General features: G+C 34.1%; 1 protein-coding gene and 1 long non-coding RNA gene across 2 annotated transcripts in view; one reads left to right on the forward strand and one right to left on the reverse strand.

Moving 5' to 3' along the window:
* Positions 1–999: 999 nt before the first annotated feature.
* The window catches only part of SEMA3C (semaphorin 3C), a 171,169-nt gene continuing 151,933 nt past the window's right edge, over positions 1,000–20,235 (forward strand). Inside the window, exons 1-2 of the mRNA XM_082692640.1 lie at positions 1,000–1,537; positions 3,569–3,709. Coding sequence (XP_082548766.1) covers positions 3,607–3,709 — 103 coding nt within the window. The 5' untranslated portion in view covers positions 1,000–1,537; positions 3,569–3,606. The remainder of the gene's footprint in view (positions 1,538–3,568; positions 3,710–20,235) is intronic.
* Positions 3,717–17,102, reverse strand: LOC309845131. The gene is made up of 3 exons (XR_014301059.1): positions 16,804–17,102; positions 14,552–14,611; positions 3,717–5,225 (listed from the first exon to the last, which is right to left on the reverse strand). It is a non-coding gene; the product is annotated as an uncharacterized lncRNA (long non-coding RNA).

Consider the following 20,235-nt stretch of genomic DNA (forward strand, 5'->3'; position numbering starts at 1 on the left):
ATATAATTTTTTAGTCTTGAAATTTGCATTTTTTTGAACTCTTAAAATTACATTTGATATCATCCCTTTATAGCTCATCTGTACAGAAAGAGTTAAAGACAGGTTTATGCCAACTGGACATAACAGGTAGTGCTTGGCACATGAAAGATATGTCTTAATCACCTGTTCACTTCCTCTCACCTGATATTTAATTCAACTGGCCCACACCATCAATGATTTTGCACTCTCAGAAGTATTTTCTGTGATTCAGTTTATAAGAATTTAGTGAACTGCTTTATTTCATAAAGAAAATTATAAGGAACAAGATGGAGAAATCACATTCCATATTCTTTGTATAGTGACATCTGTGGGCTGTTGTAGCCCACAGTGATTTATTTTTAAACAATACCTGCTCATTTTATGGGGGGGGGGGGGCTTGTCAAAGCTCATTTGTCCTCCTGTTTAAATATCTAGTCCACTGCGGTCCAGAGAAATAATTTTCACTTAAATATTAAAGTCAATTCCAGAGTGTAACAAGTTTTCCTGAAAGTAGTGTTGGAAATATATCCCTAATGTCTAGATTTGTACACTTCTATCTGGTGCCATAATTCAAACAGCCTTCTTCCGCAGAATTGTGAAATAATTTCTTGTAATTATGTTTTGAGACTACCCTGGAGGGAAGAGTTCTGAATATGAGTCAATGTGTAGAGGTCAACAGAGTTACTGCCTTCGGGATATTAAGGAAACGCAATGGAAAACAACACCCATTAAAAGGGTAAACTGCGATGAGATAGTTGGTTTATCTCTACCGGTTTTAGAAAATCTGCTGCAGGAAAAGGATAAGACTCATGCCCTTTTACAAACGCATCTCTTTGCCTTAAAAGGATGCAGTGATCCTTTTCTGGGGGGAAAAAAAAACTGCTTTGCACTTTGATATTTACGGCTTAGCAAATCCTGAATGCCTTCCAAGAGCTGCCGGTAACAAAATCCTTGCAGCTCACCCTAGGAGTTGCTCACTCCACCACGGACCGCGAAAGGAGCAGAGTAAGCGAGCTGGTCCTCCAGCCTGCAGCGCGCATTCCTGCATCTCCCGGCAGCCCGTCCTGGGGTCGGCCCCGCCCGTCGGGCGGATCGCCGCCCGCCCTCGGGGCTCCCTGCCACCCTCTCGCGGGCGTGCTCTGGGTGGGGCCTCGCGGCGGCGGAGATGCAGCGGGTGTGCTGGGCGGGTGAGGCTAGCCGGCTGGGCGGTGCGCCCGGGCTGCCCGACCCGCGCGCCGCGTCGCTGTAATCGGACACCCGAGCGCTCGCCCCCGGTGCCCGGCCACTTTCCATTCACTCCGAAGTCCTTGATTGAGCGACGCGGAGTAGGGCTCCCGGTGCCGCAGCACTGCGACGTTCAGGATTCTTTTACAAAGAAACTCAGAGGACCGGGAAGAAAGAATTTCACCGCTGGGACGCTCTAGAAATTAAAGTCTTCTGGGAAAAAGACTAGAGAGACACGCGGAGCCACACCGGTAGCAAATTGATGACTTTTACGCGCCGATCTCTTCCCATCTCGGTAAGCTGAATTCATTATTTCCGGCATTACAGATTTAGCAAAATATAACTTTTGGTTCCGTGTACCGACTTTTTTTTTTTTTTTTACACATCGGTGTGCTCAAGTCTGGACATCTTCCTAAGAGCACATGCAGTTTGTCAGGGCAGTGTTTTCCTTGCTGAGAGCCCTGCTTGAGTTGTTTCTTTAGGTTAAGACACCTGCGGCGAGTTTAAAGTTGAGTATTTCAGTGCCTTCTAATGCAAGGTTGCTGGAGAGGACGTACGATTCCGATTCCTTGTCCTGCATGTTATTAGTGTTGAATCCGTAGAAGTGAAAACAAGCAGCATGTCTAAGTGTCTCAGTTAAAGGGAAGTTATAATATATTGGGGGGACGCACGTGTAAGACCCTTGGCTTTCCCTCACTTCTCATCTCCAGGTAGTCTTGAAATCACATTGCTCTGTATCCTCACTTCAATTGACTTGTCATTTCATCTCCACTATTATTCTTTGCAAGTTTTAGCATATGTTACTTTTGGTGAGACATACCAGATAAAATACTAATAATAGCAATATGTAAAAATGTGTAAATATTATCCGCCTGCTTAATAAAGAGACAAAGTTAGTCGTATTTATAGCCTTTTTTTTTTTTTTTTTAACTCTTAAGCCACAAAACCAGGGAGCAAATTACTAAGGGAAAGTTATCCCATAAAATCAATTTTCTTGTAAGTTAATTTAGGGATGACAAGGTGAAGAGGTTGTGGAAGCAGGAAGAAACTGTTTCATTTGAAAATTACCAACACAAACATCTCTAGGGTTTCCTCCATCTGTGTGGTAAAAGAGGCAAACAGTTTTGTTTCTGTGTCTCATAACATGTACCACCTAGGAAATCAACTGTTTAAAATGTTTAAATTGTTAAAAAAGGCATGTTTAATTTAACTGTGCTTTTTCCTCTGTGTTCATGAGGCAGTCTTTTCAATTTTTTGTGGCCTTTCTTTATTAAATAATGTTAAGAGTTTAATATTAAAAGACACATAATAGTGAAGATTAGAATTATTGTAACCTGTAAAAGTAAATTTCTAGATTAATCTCTGTCATTTTATTGTATAATTACATCAGACTCAAAATTATATGATTTCTTTCATGGTCTTGGGTTTATTTTGTATATTGTGGCCAGTGGAGCTGCTGTGACTCTCTAGTTACCCATTACCTGATCTTCCTTGGTATTCAGACATTAGTTAATAGCATGTATCAGTGTTATAGCTACAGTCTCAAAAGGTAATGCTTTTCTCTCTCATTTATCTTTTGGAATTTTGACAGCCTGCTTTCTAGTTGATTTATTTTAAATATGCATTGAGGGATACATAGTTCACTGAATTGTTCACCACTAAGTCATTGGTTTGAATTTGGCACTAGTCCATGGTTACCTCATCTGCATCATTTAACAGCTGCATGGTCATCTGTATAAATTAGCAGATAACTAATTTGAGTGATTTCAGTGGTCACGGATTGAGCACACATATATTTATGTGTAAAAAATCATCTCAGATGATTACTCCAAAAGAGCTAATGAGGATGGAAGTGAGTGGGTGCACGTGAATGTTCATGTGGCATTTTCCTGCTACTACTATATTTATGATAGAAAGAGAAGTTTTCATCCACTAATACATATTGGTACCATTCTCAAGTCTTTTCAATGTTAAGTGATTGTTAGAAGATCAACTTTAAATATTGGGTTTTTCTTTGGGAACCAATACCTTTTTCCTGGATGCTTTGTTCTGCTTTAATATTAGCATTATTTGTTGGAAGAGCAAGCAGTTTGTTTTCGCCCAAAGACTTCCAGATACAAATGAATCTAATCCAAATTTTCACATCTAAGAAACAAAATCAGAGCACCTCCTACTGTTTGCATGACTGTCAAAGTTCAGATATGTCTTCTGTGAATAAGGTGCTCTGTCTAGATTGCTGGTTTTGTGTGTATCTCTGTGTATGTGCACAGGTGTGCTCCTAAAATGTGAAATGAAATATGACAAACTTGTTACCTCTCTTTTAAAGGTATTTTCCCTTGGATACTAACTTGCAAATCTGAAGATATGGCATTCCGGGCAGTTTTCGTGTTGTTTGGAGTATTTGTTTGTTCTATCTGTGTAAAAGGATCATCTCAGCCCCAAGCAAGAGTTTATTTAACGTTTGATGGTAAGAAAGTTGATAAATACTATGGGAAAATGTCATTTGAAAACTTTTTAAATATTTCACAACCAGATCCAAATATTAATAATAAATTAAAGGTAGTGAAATATTGACTATTGATTAATTTTGAAAATATTTACTGGACTGCTTTTTTGGATGACATGGCTATTTGAAATTATTGGTTCATAGAAAAAAGCCCTCTATTGTATTTGTAGATGAAAATACTTGAAATATTTTCTTCCCGTTTTGAAGTATCTTCTTTCTAGTCACCTGGTGTTTGAGAAGCACCCGCCGTGTGCTAATCCTTATCAGCAGAGAGGTCTATGTAGGCTTAATTATTTAAAAATTTTCTTAATAAATTTTGGTCTTACCCTCCAAAACTGGTTCCTCCATATGTTGTTCTAATGGTGCTTCTTCCATGTCCAAAAGGAGGAGTTCCTGGGATTGGCAAAATCTCCTAATTAATTGAAAAGGATATAAAAGAATAGTTGGAAATATGTTTTTAATTGCTGTTGTGTACAAATATTATCTTCAGAAGCTTAGGAAAATGGATGTGATTTCAAATTTGCTCAAACATAAAAGGTAGAAGACCCTCCGAGGGAATGGTTTGCCAAATGTATGCATGAGTTTTAATCTAGATAATTCAAATGACTTATAGATGGATGACTTTGGTCAGTCCATGCTAATTGGACAAGAATAAGAAATGGATCAAGAAGATCATCTTGCCAATCAGGGTTATTTAGTTTATTACTTTTTTCAACTTGCTTTTTGTATAAACCTTAGTGTCATTGAGCATATTTTCATTTTACTTGAGAAACAGTATACTCTCAGACCTTTCTATAGCCTGTCTTTGAAAAGCTTTATTATCTTGAATTTCAAAGAGCAGATGACTGACACTTATCAGTCAAATGGGTATCTTTTTCTTTCTTTCCTTCTTTAGTCACCAAGGGCTTTCCCCAAGGTTATCATAAGCACTGAAAGAGCTTTACTTGGAACTTAAAGTGTGTACGCTTCTAATTGCTTCCTTAGCTTCTAAACCAGCCATTCTCCCTTAAAACCCGTGGCTATTCAGTTAAGTTGTGAAGAAAGGAAAAACAGACCCTTGGAAGTGTCTTTTTTTTTTTTTTTTTAATTACTGTAACATCAGTCTACTTATACCTTTTCTTTCAAGTTGAGAACTAGGAAATATCTAATAAAACAAAAAATAAAAGCATTAGGTGGTATTGCAATTTTTCTCTTCTATATTTCTCTCAATATACATAGGAAGATGGAGTGGTCTCATAGATTCATTATCTAAACTTGTTCTGTGGCATCAAAACTAACCACTTCCTCATATCAGGGAGATCATATGATAGTTGTCTTTCTCCGCTTGACTTATTTCGCTAAGCATGATACCCTCTAGTTCCATCCATGTCGTTGCAAATGGCAAGATTGCATTTCTTTTGATGGCTGCATAGTATTCCATTGTGTATATATACCACATCTTCTTTATCCATTCATCTGTTGATGGACATCTAGGTACCTGTACCCCGGGGGATAAAAATATATTATATGTTTATAAAAAATAAAAACAAAATTAAAAAAAAAAGAAACAAAAAAAAACTAACTAAAATTTTTTTACCCCAAACTTAACTCAAAATGTGTAAATTTAAAAAACGAGTGTGTCACCAGAGATAATTCATCAAGTCCATTATTTGAAAACTTTACAGTTTATCTTTTATAGAGGAAATTAAGTAGTATAAAAAATTTTTTAAAGATTTTATTTATTTATTTGACAGACAGAGATCACAAGTAGGCAGAGAGTCAATCAGAGAGAGGGAGGAGGAAGCAGGCTTTCCGCTGAACAGAGAGCCCAATGTGGGGCTCAATCCCAGGACCCTGAGATCATGACCTGAGCTGAAGGCAGAGGCTTTAACCCACTGAGCGACCCAAGCACCCCTAAGTAGTATAAATTTTTAAAAACAAACTTCAGTACTAAGTGGGACAGTAACTGCTGTGTGTAAAGTGACTAGAAGTTATAATGGGCTTTTTAAAATACTCCATGTTTAATGCTCTCAAACTCAAAACAGATTCTTGTAGAATAAGACTTACCTTAATTTATAACATATATAGAATACAGCATGGTAAGATAAGCTATTGATCTGAGAGTTCTATAATATTTTATTCTTTTTAGGAGATAATCAGACAGAATATCACATAATTTGTTTTGAAGAGTTATATCAACAGGGAGAACAAATAATGAAATTCCATAATTTCTAAATTAATACAAAAATTTCTTACAGTAAACTATATTTTAGGCATAGTATCATAGAAAAAATTCCTTGGACAAAACAATTGTTAAAATGTATAAATTTTAATCATTAATTCATAATTATTTTGTTCAGGTGCCTTTCCCAAATTTCTTATTATTTAAAGTTTCTCACTGATTTTATGATGAATTTTCTGTGTATCATAATGAGTAACTACATTTCTTCCAAAATTATTTACTCTTAACATTAAAATAGAGAACTTTTACAGAGTTGACACAAGTACGACTATATATTAATTAAAATATATATGATATATAATTTCTTTCATTTCTTTCAAAATTTCTGTCACTATTTTTCAGCCAAAATTTATGAGTTGGAAAATGATTCTGAAGAAATTAAAATAATATCAACTTATACCACACAGAGGTCATTTGCATCTTTATATTCTCTCATAATTACCTTGCCTCCAAACTCTTTTGTCTTGAATTCTTTTCCTTCACTATTACTTGGTCTTCTGCCAGTCTCTTTCTATATGGGACTTCAGAAGAATGCTCTCAGTCTTGTCTTACAGTCCAATTAACAATCGAAGTCAATTAGAAATGTGTGAAACAAGAGATCTCTTCTCCCATCCAAGTTTTATCCCTTCTTCTTGTGGTAGAGTGATGGACTGATAACATTTGGGAAACAATGATTTACAGATTTGCCTTCTCTATTGATCTAGTGCAAGGTCAACCAGATGGTCATCAGTCCTCTGAGAGAATGTACTTCAGATGTTATTAATTAGTTACATTTGTACAAGCTAAATCTTGCATGTTAAAGAACTGTGATTCCTATTAAATGCTATGTTTTATAATTGTTATTATTCTAATTTTTAAGCCAAATAGCTTTTCAAATAAATATAAGGTTCATGCAAAGACTTTTTGATTAAGTTGAATTTTTATTAAGAAAAAATCCAGTTTGACAGAATCATATTTCATAGCATTATTGTAATTGTATTTTTTTTTCCTCAGAAAATCTTTGGAATCTATAAGGGTCATAAGGAAAGTCAAGGCTATTTATGTACAATAGACAAATTTATGCTGCTTATTAATATACAAGGGAAAGCATTGTTGAGATGATTTTGCCTTTATCCAATAAGGATTTTAGCATGTAGTATTTTGCAAAGCCAGAAATAAATACAGTACAATTTGATAATAGGTATCAGTTGCACATCATTTTACAAAAAGTCTTTGAGCTTGAGAAAAATGGAAATATTGTCTATATTTTAAAAGATATAAAATGTGATTCTAAGTTAAATGTGTTAAGTGTTGTTTCTGTTTTAAAACGAGGCAGATTCTTATAATAAGATTATTTTTTCACTTAGTAATTCAGATTGTGAATCTAAGATATGCAAGTTATTGACATGAAGTTGTCTATAGTATTACCTTACTATCCTCACTATGTCTGTAGGATCTGTAGTAATGTTCTTTACTTCATTTATGGAACTGATAATTTGTGTCTACATCCTTTATGTTCTGACTGATCCATGTGGAGATGAACTTTTTCCTTTTTATTGATCTGTTTAAAAATCAGCTTTGGTTTTGTTATTTTTATTATTATTATTATTCTGTCTAATATTTCTTTTTATTTGCTCTAAAATGAAATTGTCTTATTTCTTCTTGCTTTGTGTTTAGTCTGCTCTTCTTTTTGGAAATTCTTAACATGGAAACAAACATAAGTCACTGATTTGAGAACTTTTATCCTAATATAACCAGTTATGCTACAAATTTCCCTTGGTACACTGTGTAGCAGTGTTCTGCATATGTTGATAAAATGCATTCTGATTTTCAGTCAGTTCAAAATGTCTTCTAATTGCTCCCCTTATTTATTATTTTACTCACAAGTTATTTAGAAATATGTTGTGTAATTTGAGGATATTTGTTTGTTTTTTATATATCTTTATGTTGTAGGTCTTTGACTCAGTCTCTTATTGTCAAAGAACATACATAACATACCTCAGTTTCTCTAAAAAACTATGAAAACTTGTTTTATTGCACTGACTATAGCCTACAAAGAAAATAATGTATATTCTGTTTTTGTCACATTGAATGTTTTATTAATGCCAATTAGATTCAATCAGTTGATGGTTTGTTATGTTTTCTCTATCCTTACTGACTTTCTCCCTACTTGTTCCTTCAATTACTGACAGAAGAAAATGAACTTTCCAACTATAATTATGAATTTGTCTATTTCTCTTTTCAGGTCTATCAATTTTTACTTCATTTTTAAAAATTTCTATTATTAGATACTGACATATCCCTGATTATTCCTGATAATAATTAGAGTTCTAAAATGTATTTTTGTCTGTATATAATACTTCTACCTTTTTTGTATAATGGAAAATACCAACAAAATTTTAGTTATAATATATGGGAAAAATGTTTGTCATCATTCTAGTGGCCTCTAGAAAGTTTTTATTAAAATACTAGGACTGTGTTTAAACATATATTTTGATGTATGTGAAAGTGTGAGCATTTGATGTATGTGAAAATGTGAGCATTTGAATGCTGTGAGAACAGCGTTTACATGGAATATCAGGATTTTCAAACTTTGGTTCTTCACTAATTAACTCTGAAACTTTGTCAGGACCTTTGTTCTCCCAACCAGTTAATTGGGGGGCTAACTTAACTCTAAGACCCTTAGTAACCAAATTTATAACATGTCTAAGCTTAGTTTTGCTTTATAATATCATCTCCTTTGAGGAAGTGTTCTACAATAATTCCTTTCAATGCTTTCAAAAACATTTTGTAGGAAGGACCCGGGCAAGGGAGAGAACAAAACTAAACAAACAATTTTTAAAAATTCATAAATTTGGAAGTCATATAGAGCTGTTTTTAAATCATAGTTCCCTGCTACTTTCTGGAGATGCTACATTGGGGTAGTTACTTAATCTCTCTAATCTAGAATTTTATCATCTATAGAATGAGAATAATACAGAACTCTTTTTAAAATGAAATGAATTAAATTTGTAAATTGTGTCGTGTAGTATATAGTATATGTCTTATTAAAATACACAAAGACTTACATTAGAGTTAGTAAATAAATTCCTTTAGGGTAAAACTATGGTCTTTTATACTATAATTACTTCCCCTCCACTTAGTGTGGAGACTGCCACTTGCTATTTTTCAATAAACGTTGAATTAATGTACATTTTGATACTTCTAACCACTTTACCTTCCCAACTAATAGAGCCTTAGTATTCTACATCAGTCTTTCATCATGAATCTTGGTTAATTTAAGACAATGAACAGTTACTAAGTAGATGCAAAATTTCTTCATCTTAGCATTAAGATACAAGTACCATGAGAGAAAAATTTTTGTTACTTTTTGCACAGATAGCTTTAGAATCGTATCCTGGTACATAGCTGATGATCAAATATTTTCTATCTATTTCCAAACTTTTCACATGTTATACACTAGAGATTCAACATAATCTGGGAATTCAACTTTTATATTTACTCTTTCCAGTTAATTCTCAAATCTCTTTATCTATTTCTTCTCTAAAAGACATTTCATCTCTATAAATTTTAGATGTTTTCTTCTAGAGAGTTTTTTGTGTGTTTTGATTGGAAGCCTAGTTTTCTTTATTAAAGGGAAGAGACTTCATACATACACAGCCCTCCACAGGGCCTTGACTGGTGACCTGTCAGGAATGTTGCCTTAATCTTTAATATTGTTGGCATCTATATATGCTAGTGTGTCTAGCATGTCTAGATATGTCTAGACTTTTAAAGTAATGCAGAAATGCATTATTTAAGATTCTATTTTTTTAAAGTCCAATTTTTCATGATAAACTTGAACTTATTAAGAACCCTACCTACTTAGTTTACTTCTTATGATTATTCTGGTACAGTGCATGGCTTGAAATTTTAGACAACTTTTTCCCACTCTTGGAACATTTAAGAATACCATAAAACATCAGGAATGTGGAGGGCATATAGGATAATTTCTGATCCACTTCTGTACCATGACATGAAATATATATGTATAAATATACCCATAAAATAAAATACAAATATAAATATATTTATATAAATACCAAAAATATGTCATAAACATACTCCTAAATAGTGTATTAGATGTTTTTCCCCCTTTTCCTTTGCTGAGTAAATTGAAATTTACTGAGGAATACTTGGTCTTTGGAGTACATTTTCTGTACAGAAATTATTAAATCCTAAAGTTTATTTTAATTAAGATTTTTTTTATCTAGTTGATCTTATATGAACTAAAGAGTATTATTAAGTTACTGACATAGCAAAATTTCTTGCTTGTTTATGTGTAAGATTGGATATCAACTATAATTCAGGAGTTAACTTATCCAAAATTAAACAGTAGTTCCACCTCTGTTACCTTATAGGCAATAATTCAGCCATGAACATATTTTATCTGTCCAGTACAAACCTCTAAGATGTCAGACTTTTTTTTTTTAAGTAATCCTGATAAATTCTGGATTATCATTTATATTTGCATGGTTTTTGATCTAGAAACATAATATCCTGAAATAAAGAAGTAGGATATTCCCACATCCCTCATCACTTTTTTCTTGGGTAAACAAGCCTGGGACACACACACACACACACACACCCCAAACCAAAATAAAATAAAGAAGTAGGATGCACTCAGTATCCCATAGGCTTCAAAAAGCCTGTATATCATTTTACCGAACAGGCAGCAGTCTGGTTCTATTTCAAGTTTTCCTTTGGCTCAAAACTCTTGAGTTATCAAGGTGGCTGTGGAAATATACAAAGCACTTACAGAGTCACAAAAACTCAAAAATAAATTCACCAATAGTTAGATGCCTTGCAGAAAAGTCAATTATTTGTGATTGCTAATAATTGTTTGCTTGTGTTCACTAGAACAGTAAAGAGTCCCTACTACTAAACTGCCCCCAACTCCACTGAAACCTGCAACTAATTGCCTTAAACTCAAAAGGAAAATGACAGTTAAAAGATTGAAACTTTATCAAGATTTCTACCATTTGGATACATTTTTTCCTTACCTTATATTTGCCAATTTTCTGACTCAGGGTTGAGTTTTACATTTACATGTGTATGATGGTGGCTTAAAAACATAAAAATGTCAGTTTGAGTTCTATTGAGAAGCAAGTATATGAAGTGTAGAGACTAAGCTTGCATAGGATTATCAGTTCTTTCAGTGATTTACTTTGTGATTCTTTTTTACCTTCTTTTGGTGCTCAATTTTCATTAATAAAATTGTCAAAGTCTCCAGGTCATCGATAGTATATAAATGAAAGATGCTGGAATTTTACAAAACATCTTTTATCTTTTAATATCTGCCTCATTTGACAAGAAGCTTAATTAAACGACAAATAAAAGGACCCCTGTGAACTAGTGAGCTTAACCTGAAAGCTGATGAATTGTTGTTGGACAATAAACTCAAAATAATAAATTGTCTCTTTATGAACTCTGGTAGCATTAACATTACAAGGCACATTTGTTGAAAACAGTTTCTCTTATGGTTGCCCAAGAGATAAAAATAAAGCCAATTGTTCTTGATTTCTCCATTAATCTTAGAGAAAGCTCATTCAGGTTGTATAGAATCTTCTGAAATATTTAGTTCTTGGGAAAATTTGTGTTGATGCAGTTTATTTTAATTCCCCTCTGATAGTTTCACTTAAATGTCAGTTAAACATCTTTAAGAACACCTGCATATTTAATAACATCAAACTCAACAAGGAATGCTGCTGTGAGTAAGAAATTCTGCATTCTTCCCCCTTTGAGAATGTTTTTGAAATCAGAAAGGGATTGATGAATACAACTGTGAGTAGGACATCACCTAAATCATAAAGACTTTTAAGTAGAGTAGCACTAAATTGTGATATAAAGAACCAGTTAAAACTGTTATACTGAGAATAGAAGATGAGAAGAAATTGCTAAGAAATTTTGTATGTCTGTTTTCCCCTATAATATATATTGGTATAGGATTCTAGTAGTCCAAATAAAACAAAATCTCTTTCATAGTCTTGAATTAGAGAAGTTTTAAGTAGAGCAAGGAATGTCTCTTGAGAAGTATTAGGATAGAAATATGTTACAATGATGTGTTCTTTTAAAGATTTTGGATAAAAGTTGAAAATTCTTATTTTCCTCTCATAAAAAGAGTAATTCTTGCTCACAGTGAGTTTTGTCAAATTCCAGTAAGCTTAGTTCTGTTGCCAAAAGATGATGCTGTGATGATAAGCCATTTCTAAAGGTACAGGGTTCCTGTGACTACAAACAAGGATGGGATGCTCCAGTGATATGATATTAAAAGAGTGAGCTTTTGTTCTGTGTTTTTTTCAGTCATCTCACCAAAGCACTTCCCTAAAAAAAGTGTGTCCTATTCCATGATTATTCATAGATATGTATAAACAATTATGATCGAACTCTCTGTTGAATGAAGATAGTTCAAGTGATATTAGATCGTTTAACTAATTAATGTTATTGAAGTATAATTGATAAACAATATTAACTTCAGGTGTACAATGTAGTGATTCAGTAATTGATACATTACTCATTGCTCACCATGATAAATGTAGTCACTATTTGTTACCATAAAATGTTATTACAGTATTATTTAGTATATTCCCTATGTTGTACTTTTCATCTCTGTAACTTGTTTGTTTTATAACTGGAAGTTTGTACCTCTTAATCTCCTTCACCTGTTATGCCCCCCCCCTTCCTCTTCTCTGGGAACCACCAGTTCTCTGTATTTAACAGTTTTTTGTTTGTTTGTTCATTTGTTTTGTTTTTATAGATTCCATGTGTAAGTGAAATAATATGGCATTTGTCTTTTTCTGACTTAGTTCACTTAGAATAATGCCCTCTAAGTCTACCCATGTTATTGTAAATTATAAGATTTCATTCCTTTTTATGGCTAAGTAATGGTCCTGTGTGTGTGTGTGTGTGTGTGTGTGTGTACCATAGCTGCTTTATCCTTTCATTTATTGATGGACATTTATGTAACCTCCATATTTTGGCTATTGCAAATAATGTTGTAATAAACATAGGGGTGCTGGCATCTTTTTAAATTAGTGTTTTTGTGTTAGTTGAGTAAATACCCAGAAATGGAATTCCTGGGTCAAATGATATTTCTATTTTTTAAATTTTTTGAGGACACTCCATACTGTTTTCCTAAAGGCTGTCCCAGTTTTCAATCCTGCCAACAGTATGCGAAGCTTCCCTTTCCTCCACATCCTTGGCAAGACCTGTTACTACTTGTCTTTTTGATACTAGCCATTCTGACAGGTATGAAGTAATAGCTCATTATAATTTTGGTTTGTATTTCTGTGATGATTAAGTAATGTTGAGCATCTTTTCATGTGTTTTAGACCATCTGTTTGTCTTTGGAGAAAGGTCTGTCCAGGGCCTCTGCTCATTTTTCATTGAATTGGGGTTTTTTTTGGTGTTGAGTTGTTTAAGTTCTTTATATATTTTGAATATTAAGCTCTTATTGGATATGTCAGTTGCAAACATGCTCCCCCACAGTAGATTGCCTTTTCATTTTGTTGATGGTTTCCTTCATTGTGCAAAAGCTTTTGAGTTTGATATGGCCCTTATTGTCTATTTTCGTTTTTGTTTCCCCTGCTGGGGAGAAAGATCCAGAAAAATATTGTTAAGATTGATGTCCAAGAGATTACTGCGCATGTTTTCTTCTAGGAGTTTTATGGTTTCAGGTCTCACATCTAGTCCTTAATCCATCCTGAGTTTATTCCTGTATGTGGTATAAGACAGTGGTCTACTGTCATTCTTTTGCATGTGGCTGTCTGATTTTTCCCAACACCATTCATTGAAGATAGTCTTTTCCCTATTGTATATTCTTGCTTCCTTTGAACAGATTAATTGACCATATAAGTATGGGTTTATTTTCTCACTCTGTCATGTTCCATTGATCTATGTGTCTATTTTTGTGCCAGTGCCATACTCTCTGTTTTGAAATCTGGGTTGTGATACCTCCAATTTTGTTCTTCCTTTTCAAGACTTCTCTTGTTATTCAGGGTCTTCTGAGGTTCCATACAAACTTTAGGATTATTTGTTTTAGTTTGGTGAAAAATACTGTTGGTATTTGATAAGGGATTACATTGAATCTGCAGATTGCTTTAGATAGCTTATTTTAAATTTGTTTACAGATTGATCAAACATTTTGATGTTACTCATATATGTAGATTAAAAATATATGTTACATACCTTTCTGCAATTTTGATTTTGAAGAACATACTTAGAACTAAAGATAAGCATTTTTCCATTCTTCGTAGATGTATGATATTTGTCTTCTGTTTTTTCAAAATACTTCTGATAATTTATTTGTGTTTGTTATAATAATCACTAACATTAATATTGCCTTTGTGCCAGGCATTATTTTTAATTCTCTAAACAAGACTGTGAATTAGGTACTATTTTTATCCTCATAAAATGGAGAATCCAAGAAAGTAACTTGCCTGAGGTCACAGGGATGGAAAAGGACACACACACACAAAACACAGCAATCAGACTCCACAGCCAGAGCCACTTCAGTAGATGCTACTAGAATTAGTTTTAAGACTCACAAAATCAGTAAAACTCACTTTATCATGTGAAAGGTGTCACAATAGACTTCTCTTTTTCTTTTAGAATATCCTTCCTTCCTGAAAATAAAGGAAATAAAATTCACTCTCTATACCATCCCTAAGTACCCCTTCAATTCTGGATTCATCAAGGTGAGGATAAGGGAATTACTCCTGTGGAATGCTCTTCTTTCATTGCGGTAGATAAGGTCTTCCTTTGTAGCTAAGGGAGCAAGTCCCAGCTAAGACAAAGGATAACTATAGGAAAATTTATTATTCATTCCCTTTAGCTAACCGTGCAAATTTATCAGAGTAGTGTCTTCATAAGTTCAATAAAACCTACATTTTCTCTTAAAGAAAAAAAAATGATTCAAATGTTCTTTTTTTATGGATACCATTGCAGCATCTACTAAAGAGAGCACTGAGATATGCTCCATTTTTCCATTTCCTCAATATCTTTTATGTGACAAGGTATAAGAAACTATCATTTTGGTTTTAGTTCCATTACTGTCAAAAATGAAAGTATTGAGAAAGAGAGCTGTGAGCTTTGGACAATTTCCAGTACTCTTTTGCCTTCTGTACTTTCATTTATATGTTCCTGAGGACCACTGTTGCTAATGAAAACAAATTTAAAAGCAAGGAACAGAAAAGTTAGACATTTTCTGACACAGTCTATGAGTTGGCAAGAAGGGCACATAAAAGGCAGAGCTAAGTGCTGAGCTATGTGCTATTTTAGGGCAGTGCTCTCCCCGAAACAATGTGCTGAGCTGTAAAAGATGGCAAGTTCATCCTACATTTCCAAGGTGCATGCTTCTCCAAAGCTATCACTTCAGTCTCCCCTCCTTATTCAGTGGGAATTAACTGCCTTTGAGAACTCTGTAGGGAAATGTTACTGTTGCAGAGTGCTTTTCACTTTTTGGAGGATTTCCATTTTTATGTCATTTATTACAGAATGCCTATGAAGTAGTTAGGCGTGAAGGCCCAGAGAGGGTAAGGACTTGCAGCCCATTGGTGACAGAGGCACGACTGGAGGAAATGGTATAAGAAGAGAAACGTTAATGATAGCTGTGCTTGTAGAGAATTCTGCAAATGTGTATTATAAAATCTTCAGAAATACCAAGCCATTAATAGGAATTTTAACAGATTTGCCTCATGTAATTTGTTTCCCAAAGTATGTGCAACACTGCACCCTTAACATTCCCTAAATTTTCAATTAACTACTGTTTTTTAGCAATAATTTGTGGATTATTGTGTCAAATTTTAAATATATTTTAACACTGTATTAGAAACATTTCGAGTTCTCTGAGGAAAGAGTGAGGCTATACATAAATGTCAAAAATTCATATTTTTATTGGTGTCTAATTCATGTAAGTTAATGAACATCCTTTCTTTGTCTTGCCTTTCTCAAATTATAACTCCCATAAGTCAAGAGTTTTGATTGTTGTGCTGTGTACATCAGGATACCATTTTCCTCTTTGTCAACACCTAGAATAGAATATTCATTTATAAATGGTCTTAGAAGGAAAACAATCATTAATCTTACGTCCTAGTTTGAAGTGATATCAATGAAAATGCCTAGTATTCTTGCCTTTCTCAATTTTAGACTTGCTAGCATTTAAGATTCTAGATTAAAAAGTATGAAATATTCTACTCAATTAATTCCTAATTTACTATCTCACTGAAATGATTTCCTTAGAAAAAAATGAACTAGTTTCAATATAAGATTATTCATATTTAATCTTCTATATAATGTAATGGCTAATGTCAAGTCTCTAGTCTCTATGGACTTGATAAACCGAAGGAATCAAATCAATATAATTTTGCAACAGATAATTGCTATTCCTCTAAGAAGAGGGTCAGACTACTTATCTCATAAAAACAAAACAAAATAAAACACGTTGATTCTCTGTAGGAGTAATAGCACTAACGAAACAGTTGCTGAATTCTTTCAAGAAAAATATCTTATTTCCTTAGCACGGAGTTTCACGTTCTAAAGATAGAATCAGTTATGGAGAGGGGATGTATATCTGAGTAAAAATAAATGTACTATCTGTACACACATACATACATACATACACACATGTACACTGTGAGTAAAGATCTGTTGTGTTTCGCTACTGATTAAGTCTTTCCTGAGCATATACTGTCTTGTAAATGCATAAAACGAAAGTTGAGAAGTCAGGACAAAAGCTATTGTATAACTGGTATCATTTTGAATGTATGATTTATGCTTTCTTATGTTCAAGTTTCAAATACCACAAATTTATACTTACATAATAATGCGGTGATTAGCTTGGCAAACACTGTAGTTCTTAACATATTACCGCAACGCAGGTGTACATAGAGTAACAGCTCAGGGCAAGTGAGCTGAGGAGCAGAGGAAGAAACTCTAGTGACTTCTGTCTTTGAGCCTTGCCTCCTTCCCATCACTGATGGTTAGTAATGGTGAGAACAAAAGGATTTGCTGACCCTGCCAGAAGAAGGTAATCCATGGTTACTACAGATAACAGGAACCAGAGCCTACAGGGAATAAACGGGGCGAATCATATGCACATACACCACAAATATCTAAATTGGCTCTCTATGCTTGCTGCCTTTACAGCCAGTGAAGTCTAGCTGCCCAGGTTGCTCATGTTACTATAGTTAGCATGAATTGCCAAGGAATTAGCAGATTTCCAATTATAGCATATGAAACATAATCTTTTTTTACATGCTTTGTTTTCTAAAATCTTGATTTCACAAAATTTAGCTTAGAAAAGATGTTATCTCTTTTGTAAATAGACATCATTTTGTACAAACTGTTTGAGGTGCACCAAGCTGGCACTTCATTCATTACTGAAATTTGATAGTGCACACGAGTCTGAAAATTTTAAGACCGCCCTAGCAAAATTAGAAACCGAGAGTAAAGGGAGTCCAGTACCCTAGTATTCCTGACCTTCCTTCTTTGGCTCAGGTAGAGGGGGTATGTGTGGCCACTGTTCTCTCAAGTGTAAGAGACCTTTACATGTAAAAACACAATTCCAGCAGAACTGTCATTCTTAACACAGAGACCTTTTGTTTAATGAATAAGTGAACAGCACCAAAGTGATTATAAAATGGACTTGTATAGATGCAATAACATTTGTATTGCGTTTCATTATGAAGTTAGAGTTATGTCTGTAGGTATTCAAATCGTCAATAGACTGCCTTGAAAAACTTTCAATGAAAGAACTTAAGATGATGACCAGGCATGTAGAAATTCTGATAATATGATCCAGTGAATATTTTGGAGCTCTTTTCATAACTTTCCAACCTCTTAAATACACACTAGTTGTTATAATTCAAGCAAAAACAAAAACCTCATGGCTTAAGTTATTCCTTGGTTTGAAAGACTTTGAATAATTTATTTTGGATTACTTGCCAATAAGAGCCTTAAACATTCTCTAAACATTATCAACCTAGCTTTGTATTTACATGTAACTGTTATTATGTAATAATGATGCAAACAGTGGGGAGCAATTGGAATCTCATTGGTATCACATACAAATCCGGCTTTAAATAGAAGCACTCTTTCTGGCATCAAAAACTTCCAACTTTTGCCAGTCCATCCAGCTAGATTGTTGCTACATAAATTCACTCATGAGCTTTTTTTTTCTTCCTTTTCCCTGAACAGTAATACTCACAGCATTCCAAGAGACCAAAACATTAAGCAGGAATAAAACAATGAGTGTATTGTCATCACCAAAAGGAACGTTTTGAATTTTATTAGAAGAAACCAATTAAGATGTTATTTTCAAGCACAGGGCTTGGCATGGCTTCAGAAAGTTACTTCCTGGAATCGGGCGGGGGTTTAGATGGCACAGAGAGAAGATCTTTAGCTTAACATCTTGACAGCTTTAATGCACATGCAACTGGGATTTTTCTCTGTACGCTGATTCTCTTAAAAGCATGCTTCCTGCCACTGTTCAACATAATTGCATCAATTCCATTTTCCATTAGTACTCAAAACCTGCTGATATGACTGGAGTTGTAAAACCTTTATGTGAAAATCTAATTATGCATCTTTTTTTTTTTCCCCTGGAGGATCTTATAATGCATATGTTGTATGCAGTTGTATGTTTCTTTATTTTGATATCTAAAGTAGGATAAGCAAAAAGATCTCTATGCCAGTATTTTATACTTTGGTTATTCATTTAATTGTATCAATAATAGTGGTGTAAACAATTTTCTATTGCAGGAGGAAAAGAACATTCAATAGGCTATATTTTGTTGAAGAAAGAGCAGTTATGGCTTTGCTGTAGAATAATAAAATATGCTCATTTCAGGTGAAAGGGAAGGATTGCTTCTCCTCATTTATGCCTATAAAAGCTATATCTTTTTAATAATTTATTTGTTTTCAGCAGTTTGCCTTTATAGAATCTTGCATGAAATTATTCACAAAATGGTGAAAGCCTCAGAGCCCAGGTACTGATGGAATGTGTAGCAGGAATTGAGTTAAAGGTGGCCTAGTGTTAAGATATGTCATTTACTTATGCTTTGGAAATGAAATTCAGTGCCTTCAGCACTTAGGTGAGTGATCTTTAAAACAAATAACCATCTTTGGTTTCCAATTTTTACAATAAATATTTTATACTAAAATAGAGTTTTAAAACCTTTACTAAAATTGCTTCTGGGTAAAAAAAAAAAAAAAAAAAAAAGTTGGGTTTGTTTTAGAACTAAAGATAAATTTGATGAGGTCCCTTAATAGCTTAGATCATTTTCAAGGTATACAAATAAATCTGTATTAAGTGCCAACAGTACAAATTATGTTCACCTTAAAGTGAAAGCTGGGAAATCTGCTTAGAATTGATTGTTGGCAAATTATGGGTCAATATGAGAAAAAGCTTTTAGGCTTTTATAAATAATGTGTCCATCTGTTTCTTATTCTTTTGTTCCCCATTCAACCTCCATACTTTAGATAGATTCCATTAATACATCATTTCAATTAAAAAAAAAAGTGCACGGAATTCTAGGAATATTTTAGAGTACCCACCTCGTGCAATGTTGTGTGCTACATCTTTCTGTATAAAAAGAAGTATGGCATGAATCCTTTCCGTGGTGACCACCCATTCTAGTCGGCAGGATACTCCATCTACATAAACAAGTGTTATACCAGGCACACCCGGCCATAAAAGAGGCACAAACAACACATAGAAGAGGTCAGTTTTGAAATAAAAATATTATCTTAAATTGGTTTAGAATATTGGCTTTAAACCCATGGTGGGCATTAATCATTCTGCTTACAAGGATTAGACTTTTTATCAGGGTTAGAAACTAGATTGAGAGGGGAGTTCAGTTGGAATGCCAAAGAGGAGGTATTTGCACTTGAGGAGAGGTCTCCAAGCCTCTGAGGCAAAGCACTTTTGCTGGGTTTTCTTTTCTTTTGTCTTGTTTTATTTACCTCCAGATTCCCCTTAGTGTCTGTAACTATTCAGAATCATTATCTCTACCTGATCAGTTGACAAACAGCTTGACTCCAGTTTGCCAAATTGTCTTTAAATGCCCTGCATTAAAAATTCTAAACTGTATATAGTGGGGGTAGGGATGGGGAACTGGTTTTATCCTCTCCATTTCTTGATTTCCAAATTTCTCCTTTGCTCACTCTCCAGCACAAGTGCTCTTACTATCTCTATTCTCTCTCCTTCTCCCTTTCCCTCCCTCTCCTCCCCGCCCCCCACAATCTCAGC

This window comes from Mustela nivalis (assembly GCF_964662115.1).
Source record: "Mustela nivalis genome assembly, chromosome: 12".
NCBI classification, from domain to species: Eukaryota; Metazoa; Chordata; class Mammalia; order Carnivora; family Mustelidae; genus Mustela; species Mustela nivalis.